The following is a 23,034-nucleotide window of genomic DNA, read 5'->3' as shown; positions in this document are numbered from 1 at the left end:
TCGAAAGAATAAGCATCTGTCTCAGTTCAATTCCCTTATTAATTATTGGCTCATGAAAACTAACACTAATCCACATGGATCAGCCCTAAGAAGTCTCCTTTACACAGCCTTTTCTCAAGCAGCACGGCTTCTGCCATTGAGTTTCCAGTGTTTGGGGGACATAATGTCACTGATTATTTTAATGCCACAAAAGGGAAGAAGTGGGAGGAGCTCTTAGGTCACAACAGGTAAGGCGTCCTTTCCTGGGCAAGGAGGTTGTACACACACTGCAAATTTTTCCTTCTTCTCTGCTGACGTGGGACTGGGTGCTGTCAATCCCTGGTGACCAGAGGGGGACTGCTCTGCAGATCTCCGAGGACAAGATCAGAACATTCTCTCTTGGCCTACAGCAAGCGGAGTCCCAGAGATCTGGCTACAGGGCAGATGCTGGGGGTGCGGGGTCCTAACCCCGGGGGTATTCTGGGAAGACACACATTCCTGGCCCCTGTGAATCCTGCTATTCCTATTTTGAGGCAGCTTCTGTGGTTCAAGGGTCACACATGAGGACCCCAGAGAAGTTTTCTTCCTAGCAGTTGCTTCCCACGATTAGGACAAGGGTGGAGTTGATAACAGGTAAAAGTAATGGTAAATGTGATAATCTTCAATAAGTGGGGTCAATTTTTCATAGAATGAAATAAAAAAGCATCCAGACTGTATGCCATCGCACATAGAAAAGCAGCACAAGCGGGCTGTAATCACCAGGAGTTTGTGGGTGCTTACAAGGAGGTATGAGCTGTTTTCCTATTGTTATAGGAAAATGAGATACAAATATTATAGGCCAGTCAGACAGGGCTGGGCCCTAGAAAGAGACAGTGCAGGAGGCCAGATACCTTGCAGCTGTGGGGGAGACGGACACCTCCTGTTGTGGGCCAGGCCCCAAGACAAAAGATCAAACCAATATACCCACATCCCAAAGACTGATATTCTAAATAGGTCTCTAACATCCAGAGGAAGTCAGGTATCACCATCCCAACCCCCTCTTTAAGCATGTCCACTTGCTGTGTAACTGGCTTCCCCAGCTGTCCCCAATTTAATCAATTAATTGGTAATTAATTTTATTGGTTGACCATAGCCCTGTCCCACCTCATGCCCACCTTGCGAGTTCCCATGATTCCCATACCTTAGCCTCACCTCATGGTTTGCTCTATAAAAGTCCCTAAAAAGACAAAGTCATTGGCAACCCATAAACCCCTTCTGTCTCTTTCTATGTAGATTTTTTTTTTCTCAATAATCATGTTCTGCTCTTAACCTCCACTATTCCTTAAAATTCAATCTTTGACTTTAGAGAACACGAACTCACACCAGACACCTAGTAGGTCGGGAGGTTCGTTCCCCTGTATCACTAGTGCATCCTATCCCTTATATTACCTGGAAAGACTTAAGCAGACATCTAAAAAAGCTCTTCAGAAAACAAGAAAGAAGAACCACTTACAGTAGAAAACCAGAGCCAAAATGCAAAGAATATAAGCTTTGAATGTAAGTGAAGTCTTCAAGACATAAAAACCTTTTCCAATCTTGGTAACATGCAGAATGCCAGAGATATGTATGTACGTGTGCACAGTACATGTGTACACACAGCACAAGACAAAAGCAATTGCAACAAGAAAATAAAAGAACGTCAATAAGAACATCTCAATGAGACCAAACCAGACCTCCCAGCAACTAGAAATACAACTGAGCCTTTGAGTTCTAAAATTAAAAATTAATTCCAACAATAGACAAGGTGTTCCATGGCGACTTAGTTCTAGGGTATTACTATAACAGGAAGGAGCCAGCATTTTTCACAGACTTACCCCCCGGAGGCATCACAATAGTTGCAGGGTCACTGATCAAGCTGCCCCGGCTGTTGGAAGCATTCACTTGTACAGTGTAGTTACTGAAAGGGACCAGTCCGACAATGGGCACCCAAAGGTTGGCCTCTCCACTGCTGTGCATGATTCTTGTGCCACTCAGGAGGGTGTAATTATTTCCTGCTGGTTAAACAGAAAATTATTAAAATTAGTATTCATTGAAGGGTTATTTCCTGCTATTACTTGACTATTTTCTTGGATTCCTGAATATACTATAAATATTAAGTAGAACCAAAATGGCTCTACCCTAAAACAAAAGGCACAAGCTTCGTCCACGTGCATAATATTTTTATTCTACCTTAGCTTTGTTAACAAAGTGTTACCTGAGTTACATCTCCAACACGTGCATCACAGTGGGCAAAATAATGATAGCATGAAGGCATGTCACAAGTGCCATCTAGGTTAGTAAAACCACGGCAGATACATAAATTATTAGATGCTTAAATTTTTTACAGAATTTTAGTTTATGAATTTCCTTTGGTGTGCAGACAAGAAAATAGCACATTTCCCTCCTGATGGGAGGTTTGAGGGTATAAATAGCATAATTAGGTACAGGTTTGATATGCTATATATCACCAACTGTGGTATTTTGGTTTCATTTTGCATGAGAGGCAGGGCAACTTCTTTCTACTAAATGCTCTTTTAAGTCAGATTTGGGCAGAATATTTTAAAACAACCGAGGATTGGAGGTAAGCGTGTTCTCTTTGATCCAAAGACCTGTTTCTGGGGTATATGAGAAAATGCAAAGGTGCTTGGCTTAAAGAATCTGCATTCATTCCCCTTTCTACTTTTTCACTGTCCTGGATAATTGACATGAGGCAACTTTTCAAAATATTGCTTCACTTTAGTCAAATATTAGACTGTGTTGTGATTATTCTGTAAAAACAGAAAAAAAAAAAAAACATCAAGAATTCAAAATCCACTTCAGTAGGCCTTCTTCCTTTACCCAGACACTTTTTATGGTAGGAACATTTCTTCTTTCCTACAAATTCTGCAGATACAGGGAAATGAATCAAAAAATACAATCTTCTGCACTTCAAAGGAAAAAACAAGCATATTTGTGAGATCTCCAAATACTGATATACTCTTTATTGACTAAATGATTAAAAGTAAAAGATAACCACATACTGAAAATGATCTTGCATTGTACAGTACAGAATTTTTTTTTTTTTTTTTGCACCAGGGATTGAACTTACAACCTTGTACTTGCCAGGCTGGTATTTATACCACTGAGCTATATCCCCTGCCCAGTAAAGAATTTTAATAGTTGCAATTAAAAAAAAAAACATTTTACATGGTTAAATTGCAAAGTACAGTCAACAGGAAGGAACATAAATTTGGTTGGTGGACAGTCCTGCATTGGAACCTATCTTTGTATTTCTCAGTAATGCATTTCTTACTAAGCTACTTAATATTTCAGAACCTCCAGTTCATCAGCTGTGAACTGGAAATAAAAATCCAAGTGCAGTGTTGCTGTGATTTAAGTGAGATCATTTCTTTACCTAGCGTAATTTCTTGAGCTCCTTAACATACTAAATAGAACTATAGCAGGTCACTGTAACAGCAATGCATATGCTCCACCAAAGTGCTATTCTTATTTTGTTACTTTGTCCACAAAATGTTATCTGGCTTGGCATCAACCACTCATTCATCACAATGATCAAAATAACTGGGCACTCTGCTGTCATTTTTGTTGAAATCCATATAAGGGATACACCCCAGAAAAACATTTACAATTAATCACTGCTTAGCAAGCATGTGCTCTGTCTCCTTCATTTTCTCCATAGCAATCACCAACCATCAAATTCTCTACCTCCCAAACTAATAATATATTACTAGTCAAAATGCTGTTTTTTTAATTAGCAAAACAACAGTAATGTCATCTACTACCATCCTGCCATTGTCCTATCAGGTTATATTTCAAATTCTGAAATCAGTGAAGTTCAAATAATGTAAATGTGTCTGCTAACCAGTTATGGCATGACCATTTTCAGGAAGTATAAGTAAAGCAGATAGAAATTTAAAACTATACAAAATTTCTAATAAAGTACTTATAATTTTGGGATAGAGGAAGTAGTTAAAATTTATTGCTGCAAATAGGAATGTATTTTTCCATGACCAGGAAAAAAGTCCTATATTATTATTTTAGACTTGAAATTGACAAATTCAGTAGCTTGGCAACTTCAGGGTCCTAAACTGAAATTTCTAATGTACTCTTACATATGCAAATTAATCCTGGCAAGAAGTTCTGAAACCTGAGAGAGAGAGTTTTACAGCATCTATACAGCCGGTGAACTTCATTCAATATTTTCAAACTCCACCAATATGAAAGAAGAACTTCGCTTATGTATTGAGATTTTCAATGTGTGTTTAACAATTCTTCTGTGCTCAAGAAATCTAGTTAAAATTATTTCTCAAAAAACAAAATAGAATTATCATTAAACCTAGCTATTTCCCTAGGTATCTTCTCAAAAGAGGCAAAGGCATCCTGTGAAGTAGTCCATGAATACCAATGTGTATAGCAGCACAACTAAATGGAAAACAGATCTAGAGGAGACCTAGAGAGAGGGAAGGGGAACAGAGAAACCAGAATGTGCTATGTGCCTGAACCCCACAGCGAATGTAATCCAAATGCAGTACAACTGTACTAATAAAATGCGAAAAATAGCTAACTGTGAATCTCTTCCAGTCATTATCTGAGAACAATCACACGCTCAGCCTCAGAGTATCTTCTGCAGTTCTGATACCTCCATCCTTGGAAGCTTTTTCAGCTACAGCTGAAGCAACTGCAGGTGTTGCCATGAGCTTGGTTGTAAAATTTCACAAAGGTCAGCTTCCTAGCAGACAGCCAGCGGGTGCTCCATTGCCCAAGCTGGGAACTACTGAGCACATCTTAGAAAGACTGAAATCACAAATCAATAACAAAAGTTCTACAGGGAAACCATAGGAGCTTCAGTTTACACATTTCTAGCTGGCTGTCAATACAAAACCAATGAGTAAACATAGATTTCTATAACATCAGAGGATGTTTTTTACCCTGCATTTTGTTTATTTATTTTTGAAGCAAAAATTAAGCTGCAAAACAAACATAACGGGCTGCTTTTGAAATGGCATAATAGGGGCGGGGCGGGGTGGGGCAGGGGAAGAAATATATTAAGTACCACTTTCTTTAAGTTTCCCAGATAACAAAATTAATACATGTGATTATACAATTAGTTGTAACATTAAGTTCTAGTTACAGAACAATGATTACTCAGTAATTATAAGAAGTATATAATTACTCAATAATTATGAGAAGTATGCAATTACATAACCATTTTGCTCAGCTCAGAAAAGAACGTGTACCAGCATGAGCCATGCAGCTGAGTGAGGCGGGATTCTCACCTCTGTTGAGGTGCAGGTTCCTTCACAGACTGAGAGCAAAGTGACCGGGGCAGCTCTCAGAGGGGCTCCAAAGCCCCCGGACACGAAAGCAAGGAGGGAGCCACGGATTGTGTCTCTCCCTCCATCTCTCCCCCGCCCTTTCTCCCTATGTCCTTCACCAATACAGACTCCATGGCCCTGGACACAGATTCCTAACATGCAAATCCTCTGGGCACCCCCCTTCCACGGGCTATGCTTTACTACTTTTCACTGCCTAAACTGTGTTTCCAGTGGGCTGGAAAATGCCCAGCCTCACACATCAAGCTAAAAAATGTGGGGTTGATAAGCATTTCCTATCACAGGTGACCATTCCTCTCTGGTCAGTCTCAGCTCTCTCCCTATCTGTGAGTATAAGTGGATATACACGTTCTCTTCACCTTCTGGGTCCTGGAACCACGGATCCTCTGAGCCCAGCATTCCCTGGGTGCTGAGATGTTTAGTTACCTCCCTGCAACCACACCCTGGCTTAGTCTGAGCCATCAGGAACCAGCCAGGATTGTGCAAATCCCTTCATGGAAGTGGGTTGTCTACAGGAATATTCCTGGTTTTGTGCAGAGCTGTAACCTGGGGCAGCCTCCCTGAGCACCCCCACGCTTCAGTAGACCACAGACTTCTAGAATGATGCTATTGGAAGGCAGCCCGGAAGTCACTATGTGAGCTTCCTTTTCACCATGGAAGTTGAGAACAACTGATGCAGGAAACTTATAGTTTGCCTGGTCTTAATGAACAAAGTTCACTGTTTTTGTTCTGCTTTTAAAAGTAACAAGATCATGTGTGGCACCCTTATGGGTGACATCTGTAGAGACTAGAAATGGGTTATAAAATATTTGCTCTCTTAGCGAGATAATGCATGCAAAGAGTAAAAACGAGCATTTAATTCAGATCTCTCTCTACAAACTACAGAATCTAACAGAGCTGTTTAAAATTTTCGTAAGAAATTTTAAAATATTCATAAAATGATTTTTAAAAAGACAAATCCTTGTGACAGATCTGAGAACAGTAGCTTCAGGATTTCAGAGTCAGGAGTCTTGATTCTCTCTCCTCACCGCCAGCCTGGGTGAGGGTGTGGGGAGAGGAAAGGTACTTTGTGTGTTGGCCGAGCTCACCCATTTGAAGGAGGAAACAAATTTTTTATGACTCATGTACACATTTAAAACGAAATTCTTGAGCTGGGGATACAGCTCATGGCTTAGCACCTGCCTGGCAAGTGTGAGGTCATGAGTTCGATTCCCAGTACCATTAAATAAATAAAAAGAAACTCTTCACTGCTATTTCAGGACATCCCACACTCCACATGGTCTTTGAAAACATTAAATCCTTCAGTCCTGCCTTCCCACTTTAGTTTGAAGAAAAATATGACAGGTAGAGAAACAGCCAAACTAAATTTCGTATGGCCAACAGATTTGACTTGTAGAGAAGCCGGGGGCTTCATACATCAAGCATTGTTAAAATGTTAGTAACATTGATGCCCTTTCTCTGCAGTAAAAACCTGATTTCTCATATCCTTATTTACTGAGTCAGTATGAACCATGCAATTACTTTTTTAGAGTAAAAACCCATGTAAGTGTGTACTTTCTCTAGTGTGATATGGGAATGCACAGATAATTACCATCCTGGGAACACCATCCTACAGGGACTCTCCAGATTGAAATAACATAAATGGGTATCCTTTCCTATTCTTGTTATAATCATTGTCACAAGAATCTTAATGCACCATATATTCCATAATTTTTTTTCCTTTGTGCTGTAGTACTCTGACCTTTTCAATATTCTATAATTTGACTGGTTGGCTATTTCACTTCTCTCCTTTTTACAGCCTTATTAACTCATGGGAAAGAGGTGAAATGAACCACCAATCAGAATACCTAATATTGCAAAGGTCAGCGTAGTCCTGTATGGTATCGCCGTACGCGGAATCCTGTATGCCAGGCATTAACACCCTGATATCTTATTCATGTGACAAAGATTGTAACAAGAATGGAAAATGGCACAACATGAATCCATTCTCATGACAAAGATTATAACGAGAAATGACAGTGAACAAACCAAACTGATTCTTGTTACCGGGTGAGGGTTTTGTATGTCAGACCTGGTCTTGCTTTAAGTTAGCCCTTTCCTGAATCCAATTACATTTTACAGTAGAAAAGATGTTAACTAATTTTCCCACTTCTTGCTGGAAAAAAAAAAGAAAGCTATGTTTTCTCTGTCTTGAGATCTCAATTGTAGAGTTATCCGGCTTCAGATCACTGTCACAGAATTCTGCCAACACCAAAATGAAAAGATCCAGTACAGAACAGGGAGAGAGGAAAGGAAGCCCTTTCCTGGGCACGAAGGATCCTGGATCACTCAAGAAGGCACAGGTTACTATCTGAGCTACTCTTATCTATTTGTCATAAAGATCACTGTGTTCCATGAGTTTTTTTTTTAATTATTTACAGGAACAGATTATATAATGCAAGATGTAATGAACAGACACTCTGAAGAAGAGACGCTAAGAAACCCAATGCTAATTTTGTAGCATTATGATATAAATTCTAGCAATACTATTGTTCGCTGATTAGAATGACATTGGTCTGGTCTCTTGAGTTCAATTTCAGCATATGTAGAGATGAGGACGGCTACCACGAAGAGAATGAGACATGCGATGGTAGTTATTATTGTCTTCTCTAATGTTGGATCTTGAAGACCTAAAAAGCCTTCATCATCCTGTAATGATTTGATTAGTTCTATAATATGCAGTAAGTATATAAAGTGGATAAGATGGGGACAACTATTTGTAAGAAACTAGAGACAGATAGACAGTGAAGATCTCCAGTGGACTTGCTTTGAAATCTGTATTTCTTTAAATTGTTTTTTTTAACTGTTTTGTTCTGTTTTAATATGTTTAATCTTACCCTCTTTGAGATGTAAAACAAGTGTGTAGGACTGATAACCATATTACTGAGTTTTTGTTCTATCATTGAGCAGAACTGTTTGTAGTGTCACTTTTTGAATGTCATTCTAAATACTTTAATTTTGTAACCTGAACAGCTATTTCTAAGATGACAATATGTAACTTATCAACCAGCGATTTCTTACCATTTGTTTTTCTGTAATTTTGTATTATTTCTACCCTTTTTATCTCCATGTATCTTTTGTTTCCTTTTCTTTAAATAAAAACAATTAAAAAAAGATCACTGTGTTCACAAGTATTTTAACTACAGAGTAAGTATGGTCCTCCAATCCCATCATTCCAATAGATCTCTGAATTGGAGGAATCTGAAAGGTCCTAGAACTATTTATTTTGTTATTAATATGTTGACGGAACATTTGATCTGGTCTTCACTTTTTAGTACTGTAAAAAGTATTTATTGATATGTACGTATATCTCAACATTGCTTTTGGTTCATGAACATTTTGAAGTAGGAAGAAAGAACTATCCAGGAACCAGTTATCCTTCTGAGAAGATTTTTATTAATGCATCATAGCTAATGGAGCACACTCACCTTTAAGAATATTTTAGGTCATTTAAAAATTCCTTTGTTGCATGGTTTCTTTTCATCAAGTTTGCTGTATGCACTGCAGTCAGATGTGTTTAAATGGGTCTTAGTTTATGAACATCGGGAAAGAATCAGAGAGCAGAGGAATATGTAAAATCCCTGTGTTCCACTCATTATTGCTGAGAATCTAAAATGGTTCTAAAACATAAAAGCTATTTGAAAAGATTTTTAAATGCATGTTTGGGTGTGTAGAGATTAGTGAAATGTGATCTGTTTCATCAGCCATTGTAATCTTCAATTTCTGTTTGACTTCAATATTCTATTTGACTTATTTCTCTCCACTTGGGCACACAATTTTTTTTTGTCCCCATGAACAAACTACTGATTGCTTTGTTACCATCAGATAAGAGCTATTCAGGCTAATGAGCTCCCCTAGAAAGTGGCCTCCATCTTTCAATCTAAACGCTCAACACAAACACTACTGTTTCACGACCAGAAAAGACCTTCTTCTGGAGGCTGGTGGGCCCTCACCCAGCACCTGGGCATGGCGAGCCTGCAGCACTCCTGTGACCAAAGCATAGCTCACTGCCGATGTTGGTCCCAGAGCACAGCCTGTCACCACGTGTCCTTTAAAGAAATGTTCATAATGTTCTTTTCACTGCTGGGATTAAATTTGAGACTTTTTTCTCTGTTGATGGACAGTAACCACTTTGGAAGCACAGTGTTTGGGTGGGAATGATGTCATTTTACCAGTGGCTGCTACCTGCATTGTTGTTCCCATCTCTGCCAGGCCAAGCTGCCTCTGCCATGAGCTGGGAGGTCAGGGTAGCACCACCAACTTGGCAAATCTAAACAATACACAGAAAGACATGGTGGGTTCCTACTCGGAGGACACAGTTCCAAACTCCACTCACAGAGGAAGAGCTGTAAACCCAGGAGAGCCTGGAAACTTCTAATCCTCCTGATGGGAGGACAGTTGAGCTGAGTAGGAAGAACAGGCAGAACCAGCATCTGGGGACCATCATGGTGACCTGCAGATGGAGCTAGTGGCCCATTGGGAGAGGGTCGCAAAGGGAGGAACACATGCTACTTCAAGGGCAGTAAAGGCCTCCCTCCTCTGTTTCAACATCTTTCCAGACAACAGGTGAGTGCTTTAAGAACAGTCTGTCCTCAAAGTCCAGGTTGAGAGAAGACTAAAGCAATACCAGAAAATATAAGCGATAGACCAAGTCCAGAACTCTTGTGATCTGGACAGAGCTGGCCATCCAAGGCAGAAGTAAGATGATTTTAAGGAAAGGAAAGGAAAGGGAAGGAAAGGCAAGGGAAGGAAAGGGAAGGAAAGGAAAGGAAAGGGAAGGAAAGGGAAGGAAAGGAAAGGAAAGGAAAGGAAAGGGAAGGAAAGGAAAGGAAAGGAAAAGAAAGGAAAGGAAAGGAAAGGAAAGGAATGTAAGAAAAACTAAAGAACTTTGAAGAACTTGGAAGAAAATAATGTATTTGCTATAAGATGAAGCAAGAGATTACAGACTCAGAAAAGCACACTGGAAATTTTAAAAGTATTAATTAAGAATCATAGCAGAAAAAGCTAGAAACTGGATAGATTTTTTTAAAAGCTCAGTTGGCATGATGAAGAGTCCCGAGAGACTCGTAATCCGTGCACAAAAAAATAAAAAAGACTATGATATTGTCACAGTAAGAGAATGAGAGATTTCAGAAAGAAAATGATTGGACTCACAATTGATTTTTTGTGGAGTTAAAGGGAAGGTCCTGAAGGTTATGTGGGCATAAACCATCTCCTGCTTCCACCTAGACACTGCAAAGCTTGCTGGAGCAGGACAAGGGCTTGGGGTCCATTAGGGATTATTCTAGATGTCTCTAGAATTGTTGAGAATCCAGAAAGAGAGCTGTGACTGTGCAGGGTGTTTGAGTGGTACTCCTGCTTCTAGTGGGGGAACCAGTGTCCTGCATTCCTCGCCCAAGGTCCACCTTAGGCTGGGGCTACTCTTGGTTCCTACACAGGTACAACTTCCTGGGTTTCTGAGCCACTTTAAAACTTTGGAATTTCTTTGCTATAATGCATCTTCCCCCGCATTTGTCTGACTCATTTCTTTAGTTTACTAACAAGAAACCCCCTATGACTTGAGGAAGATCTGAAATGATGTTCACCATTTGTTAGTTATGTATAGGCAATGGGATTTTTACAGATGTTATTTTTTATATTACATGAGTTTCAAATCAGCTTTCATGATTTGCATAAACTCAAAAGTATCATAATAGGGTTCAGATAAAAGAAAATTCATAAATTCCATTTAACTTAACAACAAATGAAAATAAAACTGGAAGCCCACAAACTACAGCCTATTGGTGAAATTTGGCCTGCTGCTGGTTTTTATAAATAAAAGTTTTATTAGACCAAAGCCTCTTACACTTTACAGAATGGAGACATTACAGCAGAGATCTTATTGTCTGCAAGGTCTAAAATGTTTACTCTCTGGCCTCTTGGCGGGGGGAGGAATATTGCCAGTCTGTGAATTAAACGATCACAGAGATTACCTCTTAAAAATGATAACCTTCCCAAACAAAGGAAGTCACTTCTGATTTCTGGGTTGGTTCTCTGTGTAAACTCTAAAGAGTGGAACATAGTATATGGAAAAAACACCGCACTGTTGGTGGGAGTGTAGACTGGTGCAACCATTGTGGAGGTCAGTCTGGAGACTTCTCAGAAAGCCGGGACTGGAAGCACCATTTGACCCAGCTATTCCACTACTAGGCATATTCCCAGAAGAAGTGAAAGCATCATACACAGCGATATATGTGCACCCATGTTTATAGCAGCACAATTTGTAATAGCCAGATCTTGGAAACAACCTAAGTGTCCATCAACTGAGGAATGGATAAAAAAGTTGTGGTATTTTTATACAATGGAGTACTAACCTATAAAGAATGATCACATTGAAACATTTATAAATAAATGGATGCAGCTCGAGACCATACTCATAAGTGAAATAAATCAAACTCACATGTATAAATACCGAATAGTTTCCCTAGTGTAAGAAATGATAAGAATACATGAAAGTACGTGATAATCATGATTCCCAGTCACACTGGTTTGAAGCCTTATAATGTTTTTACTCATTAATTGGGATGGTTTGAATCTGAGTTGTTTTATTTTATTGTCTGTGATACTACAAATAACTATTTTGAAGAAAATAAGAACGTAATAGCTAGAGCTGATTTAATATCATCCTGTTTTGAAGCCCCATCAAGTTGTTGTTCATTTGTTTCCATTGGTTCTAACATGTTGTATCTTATTATATCTTAATGTATGCAATAGTATAAGCAAATTTTTTATAGACAAAGAGATAATATAGAAATTGATGTTCGGTTTCTGCTAGCTGGTTCTAAATACCCTGCAATAATTTCATTCTCTTGAATGGTTTCACACTGTCTTGATAAGTTTGATGCTATAGTATACGAAGTTAGACTCAAATATTTCAAGGAAAGAGTCACTATGGTAACTACTATTAATGTCAAGCTATCTGGGGTTGAAACACAATGATGCTTAAATTTTTCAGTTCTGACCAGTGTTGTTCTATTGATATGTTCTTTTTTTAAATCTCAATCTCTCCCCTTTTTCTTTCCTTTTTTAAAAATTAATTTATTTCTTAGTATCTTTTAACTAAGGGAAAACTAAATTAAAAATAGTGTGATAGATTATAGTAACATTTTGTTTCCCTATTAACCTGATTTGAACCCCTGTATTGTTCTCCACATCTTGTTCTGACTGATTTTATTATATTCTGTTTTGCTTAATAGTATCAAGTTTGAGGGTACAGGCAACCATTTGGAAGGCAACCAGATATTCTATGATGCCCGTTATTGTTTGACTATTATCTTCTTTGGAAGTCCTGTAAGCTCTCCAATGTGGGTTTTATTGGTCTTCTACAGTTTTGTTCAATTCTTTTATACCAGCTGATATAGGCTACTTTTTTTAGGATAACAAGAGGCATAATGGTAACCATTGTTGATCACCTAGTAATCCTTTTTTTTTTCTTTTTTCATTATATACTATGTCCATCCTCCTGATCTAACTGACTCTGTTTTGCTTTGTCACGTTGGGTTTTTCTTTGGTCCATCTTGTTTTGTTTTATTTTTTGGCTTTTTTAAAATCTTTTTTCTTTTCCTCTTCAAAGAAAAAGTTATAAAAACTGTGAGAGTAATGGAAACTAAAATGTGTGATTGTTAGCGTAAAAAAGAGAGGAAGGAAAGTGATCTAAAGGACATAACTGCAAGTATATTTAAATGTGTAGGATAGAGAACCATATTGCTGAGTTTTTCTTGGATCATTGAACAGAACTGTCTGCAATTGTATTAATGTCCACTTTGTATGCTTTAATTTTGTAATCTGGACAACTGTTTCTAAGATGACAATATGTGATCTATTAACTGGTGAATTCTTATTGTATATTTTTTCTCTTGAAATTCTGTATTACTTCTAGCCTTTTACTGTTTTGCTTCGTTTAGTTTTGTTTTTCTCTTTAAATAAAAAAAAAAACACCCGTGCATGAAGCTCTTTGTTACATCACTGCACTGTACCTTCATGAACTTTTCTAATGCTTTTTATTATCCAGCAACTATAAATACAAAATACTGAAAAGGAAAGAAGCAGGAAGAAAATACACCACAGGCTGCCCTCTTAATTCTGCATGCCCAGGGACTGCTCCAATGCAAACTCAAGGGTAGCGCTTGTGTGGCAGACCTAGCTGCTGTCCTAAAGACTTATCAAGAGCACTGAAAATTAATTTATGGCTCATGTGATGAAAGAAGGAGTGGTATATGCTTTCCACCACTTCTGAAAGACTCAGAGCACTCATGTGTAAGCCTTCTAGCAGAGAATCAGAGGTAGCTAGCCAGCGCCAAACATAAAACATACTCACATACTGCCCCTGCTGAAAATTCAATAAAAAATGAAATATTCACCAAAAGTGGTCAGTGCATTGCCAATAGTGCTTCGGAATTTATTTTAAGGATAGAACCAGATAAGCACACCAACTACTGCCTCACTCTAACCAGGAAAAACTAGATTACTGTGTGGTTTAATTGTGCCTATGCAAAAATTTGGTTTAGGAGCCAAGAACAGGTGGCCAGAGTCGGAGGCAAGACAACTGTAATGTGGAACCACAAATTCCCAAATAAGCATTCAATATGTAAAGGGTCATAAGATCCAAATTTGTTTGTAAAGCGAAAAGACTCTGATATATAAATGTTGGCCTCTTGAGCAACCACTTAATCAATTTTGCTCTCTAATTTAAAGTCGAACTGGTTTGCTCTTTTAGATCCCCCAGATGGTGTCTCCAGCCTGGATAATTATAGAAATGAAAAGAAGCAGCCTGGATCCTTTCTAAGGCATTTTATTCAACCTCGCTGGTTTTTGGATTGTTAACCCAAATCAGCCCGTTCGGTTCCGCTCTAAAATAGATGTGAGAAAATAGACATCACAAGAGAAAATCTTAGTCAGTTACCTAAGAACATAGCTCATAGCTAACAACTGTATTAATAGCCTTTTGTTAAGAGGAAGAATGAAGTTACTTTAAAATGACTTTATCTTAAGGAAAATATTGAGAAATTAGAACATGTTAATAATGCTCCAGTTACATATTTAACGTCTTCATTCCTTAACCTTTACTTCTGCTCTGGGTTTCCATTATCAGTATACAAATGAGGATTATTATACGCTTTTTAAACATGTCCATAACTCACAGATGCCAATAAAAATACTCGGTTCTTCAGAGAAGTGATCAGAAAGAAACTGGCTAAAAAGCAGACTCGGGGATGTCCAATCCATAATCAAATATCTAGATTGATTGTGTCACTTGCACTTGTATTGATTTCAATTGGAGTAGTTCACCCAAGGGAATAATAAAAATGTGGAATAAAACTGATTTATGAGCACAAAATAAATCCTTTTGTGAGTGGTAATGAATTGGTACTATTTAACCCTTTCAATCACAGATTTAAAAAACTATTTATTTTTTAAGAATGCTGAGCTAGTCAAAAGAAGTCATACCAGAAATGCCAATACTTCCCAGTGCCATTACACTAAGCTGTGATCCTGGGCAAGAAATGCTGTCCTACGCTTGATGGAAGGCATTAGTTGACATAGGACATACTTTTAGCTTTCCTGAGCCAACTTGTATGTGTCATCACAAATAATGGACCTGTAGATCCCACTATTACAGAATCACTCAGTAAATGTTTATTGTGCTTATTTACATGATTTATAAGATAGCTAGAAGCAAAAGCAGAATATGCTGTGTTCAACATTAACTATATTTATTTTTTTTACCCCTTAATGTAAGTGTTCTTTGCTTTACTGAAAACTTAGCGTGTATCAGCTAAACTAAGGTCTGTTTCAGGGATATTCAGCATAATTTACATGAATATTTGCTTTAAGGAAAAGTGGAGAACTAGAAAAAAGGGAAGGATTAAAAAAAACAGATTATTTGATTCTACTGATTGAGTCAAACAGCTTTATGTGATGAAAAAAAAATTAATCATCTTGGGTTCCTTGAAATCTAAAGACATAACCATTGGAATGGTTAAGATTTTTACTTTCTCATTGTGTTAGCTTTTGATTTGTGTGCCCTATACCAGGGTGTCAGTCTCAAAACCAGTACCCGTGGGTCTCGGGCAGGGCTTCATTGGTGGCGAGTCCAGCCTTCTAATTTAATTTAATCTTGAGTAATTTAAATTTAAAACTGACCACTGATTCACCTACTGGAAACTTAAGTATGTTTGGAACAACTGCGTATGTGAGTCTATTCTCAGCTAAAAAGCATTATGAAATTTAACTACAGATTAAACACACCTGATAGATGTGTCATCCAAATGTGAGAAATCCAACATAAAGAAAGAGCAAAATAAAAGATAATAAGAAGTAGGGAGCTCTTTTCCTCGATGGAAAGGGAACAAGAGATGAGGAAGGAGGGAAATGGGTGGAGAAAAGAGAGAACTGAAGAGCAAATAGAAATAGAGCTTTTGCAAAAGAGATGGCAGGGGCAGAGGGGAAGCGATGGCAAAAATAATTAAGATGGGTTATGTACACATACTTGGTGATAAACACGATCACTATGAACTGCAAACATGTACCACCAGAAGAAGTGCACCATAAATATAAAATACACACATGAATTTAGTATGAAAAATAATGCATTATGTCATAATTAACTTTCCAATTGTATAGATTGAAGTGGCTTTGATATGCTGGCTTGAATTTGGTGTTTACTAAATTTCATCTGTTTCACTTTCTTGAATGTGGATCTTGGCAATTACCCGTGACAGGTATAATTCTATTGGACACTGCTATTCCGAAGTGTGAAGGGGAAAATATTCTAGCACATCTAAAATACAGACTCATTTTTCTTGTAAGCCAATGAGACAAAGCTTCATTGTTCTAAAATCTGCCTCCTAAGGTTCACACAATGTAAGGGATAAACTTTTGTGCACAGAATGACAGATTCTGTTCAATACACTTTCACTTAATTCACAGTCCTAAGCAAGCTGCCTTCAGAACCAGCCTTGGGAAAGGAGCATACAGGAGTGAGTTGATTTGTTATCAGGTCAGTCCACGTGATCTGCACTGTCATGGTGCTTAGTCAACATACAGGAAGGTAACTTTATCCTCCCTGGCATAAAAAGACTTTTAAAAAATTAATACATTTTACTATTTGCAATGAAACATAATTTCATTCAGTTTGATGGTACCGTAATTATGATAGCATAATAATTTTTCTAGTAGGATAACTTTCACCCATATGCCATGCAGAGTAAATCATTAAACAGGAAACAGGGTACAAATCAAAAAAGATAATAGGAAACTTTATTATCATAGAGGAATAAATTATTGGGAAAACTGAAATGAACCTCTTTAAGTTGAAAGGGACTCGTGTAAGAGCAGGACAATAATAAACAGTAATGGCAGTGCTTTGGGCTTCTGGAGGAAAGTGGAGCCTAAGATCTTTTACAGCTCTCATGAGAGTGTGGGGATTTTAAGGTCTCTTTCCTAAAATCTCCTAATAGTTTTGCTATAAAATGAGATATGCTACAAACTATCCTTCCTTTTTACTCTCTGGCTCCACACATTCTTTCATTTTGTGATTACAAAGAAAGTTTATTATAAACTTTAAGAGTTAATCAGAGGATATCAAAAGCCAAACTCACCTCAAATCTCAAGATAACTGTCACTTTCTTCTTAATGTGTTGGTGAATTTAACTTGATACTTGTTTGCAGGGCTATTGATGTACCTATATTTCTATGTGTAATATACCATCACACTTCACTATCCTGGAATTGTGGGGCAGTCACCATTTTGAAGCTCTAATTATATAAATATACTTCCTGTAGGAATAAATACACATCTGAAAATTCTATTATTCATCACAATGTGTACAGTCCATGAAGCTGAACACATAGGAATACCTTCTCCACCATACAAATCGTTGTTATGCAAAATGTCAGGAACATAATTTTACAAATATTTTTGTGTATATTTTCTAATTATTTCTTTATAAATTTTCATTAGGGGGCATCATTAGGATTCTCAATAAATACATGTGGATATGGATATTTTAAATCTCTTACATTTACTTTATGTTTATTTTAAACATATCAATGGATTACTAGAAACAAATAATAGTTTGGTTGAGGCTTATTTAAAGTAACTAATTTAATGGGTGGTATTTGTGATACAGAATTTAAATTAGAGGTCTCTTTATTCAAATTAAAGGTATTCTCTCTATGTGTTAGTGTCTTATATTCAGCCAAGCTCTCATGACTGAGTGGATCACACTCGGACTCTGTAAGTAGAAGAATTTTTGTATTTTCTGTCTGAAGGTGGAAAAATTAGCTCTAAAATTTATAAAAATTTAAAGAAACTGCTGACGAAAATGATATAGTTTTAAAATACCGATATGAAGCTGATTCTTGTAAAATTTATAATAAAAAGAAATGAACATAATAAAAATTACAAAATAAAATATGTGGACAAAGCTGTATCTAGAACTACAAGGTCTAGAAATATAAGGCATGTGAATTAGTGTGACCTTTCTTGAAAACATTTTGTTACTTTGCATCACGAGCCTTGAAAAACATTGCCAATTTTATAATTTAGCAATTCGTTTTAACTGTATATGTTAAGGAAATATGCAAAAGCCTACATTAATAATTAATATTATTTCTAGTAGTAAAATAAAGCTAAATACCCAGCAAAAAAAGAACAAGTAATACATTTTGGTAAATTCCCCATTACCAACATTTTTATAATGTTTGTATGATGTTAAATATATAAAGCAGAATCCAAGAAATGTTTGTAATAAGATTACAAATGTGTTTAAATATGTACTTTTTGAAGTACACACACACACACACACACACAGCCTCTGCAGGAAAAAAGATAACATATCCAAATGAAAATATATTTCTTATAATTGGTATCATTTTAGCAAAACCATCTCTGAAGCAAAAAAATACCTAAGCCACTCTACCAATTTATAGCTAATAAATATAAGTAATATCTGTGTAGCAATTGAAAATTGACGATTCTTCAGTTATTGCAACCCCCTGCCGAAGTCCCTCAAATCGCCCTGCTGACCGATGTTCACGTGCACCAGGTCCTCCCCAGATTTCCTGCCTTTCACTCTGTCCTGGGGCTGTGGGGCCTCTTTCATTCCCTCAAGTGCACCCCAATTTGGAGTTCTCTTTCCTTTATTCTTCTCTGAGTTGCTATGGAGTTGCCCTAAACTCTACCTGACTATAAAGGTCTCGCCTGACCCTTACTTATATTAAATTCCTTTTACCATAGTGTGTTAATGATATATACGTTTGCTGTCATGCTTAATAAAGTTTGCCATTTTCTATTGTCATCTGATTACTTGGCTAGCTCCTAACTTTCCTTCAAACCTCCCTTTCTTGGAGAGACCACACTTCCCTGAGTCACTGCCATAACCCTACCACTCTTCACATTTGTCTTGTCGCACAAAAAAGCTAGATTCATGGTTATTGTGGGAGCAAACTAATAAATATATGCAAAAGCAGAAATTTAAGATTTACTTCTAAATTCACTTCTTGATCTCAGATTTCTGCTCTTTGGGTGTAGAACGGCCTTTGCTATCTGCCCACAGATACCTGACTAGTAAGAAATGCATACATTTTTCACAACCGTGTTTACAAATTAAAACACTTAAATTCTTTAAATCTACAGAAAAGTCATTTTTGCCTGAACAGCTCACTAGGATTCTTAGCTTCCACGTCACTAATAATGCAGCAGAGTAGTGATCGATCATGAGAACTTCACACAAAGAGCTAGGAAGCCCCAGTTCTGGGTTGGCTGTCAGTTCGCCCTACTTTGGAGGGCTAAACACCTCAGCCTGGTGGTCCTCGGAGTCTGTGTGATGAGGAGGACCCCTCGCCCCAAGGCTACTCCTAGAGGATGCTCACCTCACTGGTGAGCTCCTGTTCTAGGTCTCGATGTGGCTCCTCTCCCCTTTCCTTCTAAAGTCGGTTCATAGGTGACATTTATGTGCTAGGAACCTCCGTACTCCAAATTCAGACAGAATAAAATTCAGGTACTATTGTTATATTTTCAGTGTACAAATATCCCAAATCTGACTTGAATATTTGTTCTGTATTCAACCCGGCCATGGCAAGGCATCATACTCTGTCTTATAGAGGTGGCAGGCTGCAGCTACAGATTCAAGGTGGATACTTCGGGCTGGCTTCTCCATGGGTCGCTCACCAGGTTTGTACTACAAACTCATTATAACACATTTTGAATATTTTTGTTGTTTATTTATTTATGTTTTTTTGAGACAGGGTCTCACTATGCAGTTCAGGCTGGCCTTCAGCTCACTTTGTAGCCCAGGCTAGTCTTGAACTTGCAATGATCCTCCTGCCTCAGCCTTCCCAGTGCTAGGGTGACAAACATGCGCCACCACACCTGGCCACTTGAACATTTTTAAAAGCCTTATATTCCTCTGCTATTTAAAAAATAAAAGGCGATTTTAGCTGTTAAATGGTACAAAATGTTTCCAAAGCCAAAGGTACAATTAGAGCATAATCTACTGACTTTGCTTCCCTTATCGCAGTCTCTGATCCAGGGCAGGGGTCTGGGGAGACTCCTCAAAACTCTGTGCAGAGTGGGGGCCATGAGCTTGAGACAGGCAGACCTTGAGCGCTGCAAGGTTCTCAAGAGGTGCATCTACACAGGATGCTCTGCAAGCTGTGTTCTGTGACTTGGGGCCCAGCACCCAGTTGCGATTTGTTGTCACCCCAGCTTCGTGGCCTCCTCAGACACCGTAGAGGATGTGCTGCTCATTATGCCAAGAAAATAGCCAATTAGAGATCAGACACAAACTCAATAAGCTGCTGTGTGAGTGTTGAGAACAGATGAGTTCTTAAATAAGTTTGATAAATTAATGCTTAACTCCCTTCTCGTGGCAGAATATGTCCTAATTACACATTTCTATAGCTTTATTGGCCGTGACATGATATACAATCAGGAGTGTCAATATGCTCGGTGAGGACGGATATATATATTCCACAACCCAATGCTGAAGATGTCCTACGTCATCTTATTATTACCCAGTCACAGCTTCGCTAGCAATTCAGTGCTGACGTTCATCTAGATAAAACAGGCATTGCCCGTGTGTTTATATTTGTGTGCATTTACTCTTCCAGAACTAAGTTAGAACCATATGCAAAGGTGCAATGACAGTAATATCTTGTTTTTGCAGAAGAGACATTTGCTTCCCAAAATAATACTCTGAGCCTAAGGACATTTTTCAGTGATCATCATTCCTAGTGTCTCTAGCACTGATTTACAAATAACATCTGAATCGCTCAGGGCTGTATTCATGACAAGGACTCTGAACCGCTTCCTTCACATCATGATACTAACTTCTGTGGTCACTAGTTGCAACATTTGAAAAAATACACAGGTGCGGTATCCCTCATAGGCAGGACTTGAAGTGGGCACTGATTCTCAGAGTCCCCTGACTTTTAGTGTCCAGATGCTGAGTTATTATTTTTAAAATGCAATAGAGCTGGACACCCTTGGATCTGCCATTCTAAAACCATGTACCAGGGCAAGTGGCCCTGAAAAGAAGTGGCCCGATGGCAAGCATCGTTCTGCGGCTGCAGCAAGCCAGCCAGATGTGATACTCCCTCACCCAGGAGACGCTCTTTCCAAGCTCTCAGGCGAGCACGCGCCTGCTGCCTGACCCTCTAACTCATTATGGGGGAAATGAATTTAAATTGCTTGAAAAGAATCTTCCTCTTTTATCTTCCCACGGACTGACAAGCAACTACAAAGTTCTCCGACGGGATTGCAACTTACAAGCTGTACTGCATCACGGGGACGATTCCCCCACCGGCGCAGCTCCCAGAGGGCAGCGTGTCAGATATACGGCCTGCACGCGCGGCAGCTCGGAGAGCTCACATCTCCCTGCACACTAAAACACAGACGCCGGGGACTATAAAACAAAGCTGTCCCTTTCCTAACAGCTTCAGCCTTCCCACAGGCTCCTTGGGAGTCTAAGGGCTTTCCACATCAAATTATCTTCTTTCTGTTCCCAAGAAAACACATCTGTATCTTTCTTCTTGCAATTTTCATGAAACACAGTTTATTCTGGGTGAGGTGGGGAGAAGGGATTCAGAGAATCAGGCTGTGTGCAAAGGTCCCTCAGTGTCTCTAGGTAACCTTGAATGATGGGCTGCATTTTTCCCCCCAAGATTCTGTAGAGATTTACAGCACTGGCCTATGTTAATGTGCTACAATACTCTATCTGGGACTTCTTGCCCATGGAAAAAGTGAGCCTATTCTAGGGGTGGGATTTGAAGGTTCTTTAAAATATCATTTATCTGGTTTGCACCCAGGGGCATTGTCCCTGTGCACTTTGGAGTGATCTTTTTTGGTTCTAGACGGCGATGACTGCTGAGGGGCAGGCACTGGACGCTGCTGTTGGAGAGAGGCCCTGGCTCCCATCCTGGGAGGGAATTTCTATGCTCAGAGGAGAGGATGGGATGACTGCATCCCCTTTGCACCGCTCTGTCTTTCTAACTGGCCCAGTCCTATTGCATCTTCAAGTACCACACCCCTTCAATGCCCCAAGCCTAGAGCTGACCTTTCCTCTCTTGCTCTTCAAGGTTTCCCTGTCTTTCTTCCTCTGGTGTGAATAGTCTCCTTGGTCTGGTTGACCACTTTGGTTTAGTTTCCAATTTGTTTCACAGTATCCTCTTCTGATATTCACCAGTAACTATTAGTGGAAGAAAGGAGAGCAAAGCATGATACACAATGACAAGGGCACAAGTCACCAAGAGTTTTCCTGCACAACCAGTAAAAGTCACGAGAAGACGTCCTCTTACCCTACTCTACTGGCGAGTGCTACTCTAAAGCTTCTGATTCATCCCTGGAATCTCTTGTCTTTCAGTGTGATTACTCCAAAGTACTCTGCTTTGGAGTCATTGCTTTCACCAGGTTTTTTGTTTTGTTTTAATTTGCTGAGAAATTATACATGTTGTAGGAAATTTAAAAATTTAATTCATAAGAAAAGGAAAAAGGGGAGGATAAGCCATTCCTAATGTAACCGCACATTCCAGAGAGAGTATCTGTATTCTTTACTCATTTCCACATTCCATTTCTAAAGAAGTCTCTGCAGCCAATCAGTTTTGTTATTGCTGTTGTTGCTAATTAGGGCGATGGGTTCTCAAGAGCAAGGTAGTCCGTGATTAATACTGATTTTGTAAGTTGCTTTTCCTTCTCTCTTTTCTTCTCACCCCACCTCTTTGAAATGCATTCCCTGTTGGAGATTCCTGTATTTTCTGCATAAAGTCACTTCAGTCCTAAATGTTGTTTCTCCCTGGCTTTAGGATGAAGAATTTTCAGCGATCCATCAGGTGATTATTTTCCTCATCTGATTTTATCAATCTGCCTCCCCCCTTATTATTATTATAAAACCTTTTACTATCCTGAAACAGAAAGGTCATTTGCATTTACCTTTTTTCCTTAATAATCTGTATTTTCCTTTTCACTAATACCTTTATTCTCTGCCACAACACGAAATGAGAGATCAGGAGAAGGGGGAATTTAAAGATGGAAACTCAGCCACAGTGCCGTTCTGTGGAGCAGGTGAGACGAACTGCACACAAAGGGCCTGGCAATTAGCACACCCTGGTGCTCTGTCTTGGAAAG

The 23,034-nt window shown here is 38.6% G+C and overlaps 1 protein-coding gene across 4 annotated transcripts in view; it reads right to left on the bottom strand.

Moving 5' to 3' along the window:
• The window catches only part of Ush2a (usherin), a 658,323-nt gene that overhangs the window by 254,668 nt on the left and 380,621 nt on the right, over nucleotides 1-23,034 (bottom strand). For all 4 annotated transcript variants that reach the window (XM_063236705.1, XM_063236706.1, XM_063236707.1 and 1 more), the window contains one exon: nucleotides 1,833-2,012. In XM_063236705.1, the coding sequence (XP_063092775.1) occupies nucleotides 1,833-2,012 (180 nt within the window). The remainder of the gene's footprint in view (nucleotides 1-1,832; nucleotides 2,013-23,034) is intronic.

The sequence above is a fragment of the Cavia porcellus genome, unplaced genomic scaffold (genome assembly GCF_034190915.1).
Source record: "Cavia porcellus strain 051 isolate PalLab524CR breed Dunkin Hartley unplaced genomic scaffold, mCavPor4.1 scaffold_26, whole genome shotgun sequence".
Classification (NCBI taxonomy): Eukaryota; Metazoa; Chordata; class Mammalia; order Rodentia; family Caviidae; genus Cavia; species Cavia porcellus.
Note: the sequence above shows the minus strand (reverse complement) of the source record. Positions and strands in the feature narration are given on the sequence as shown.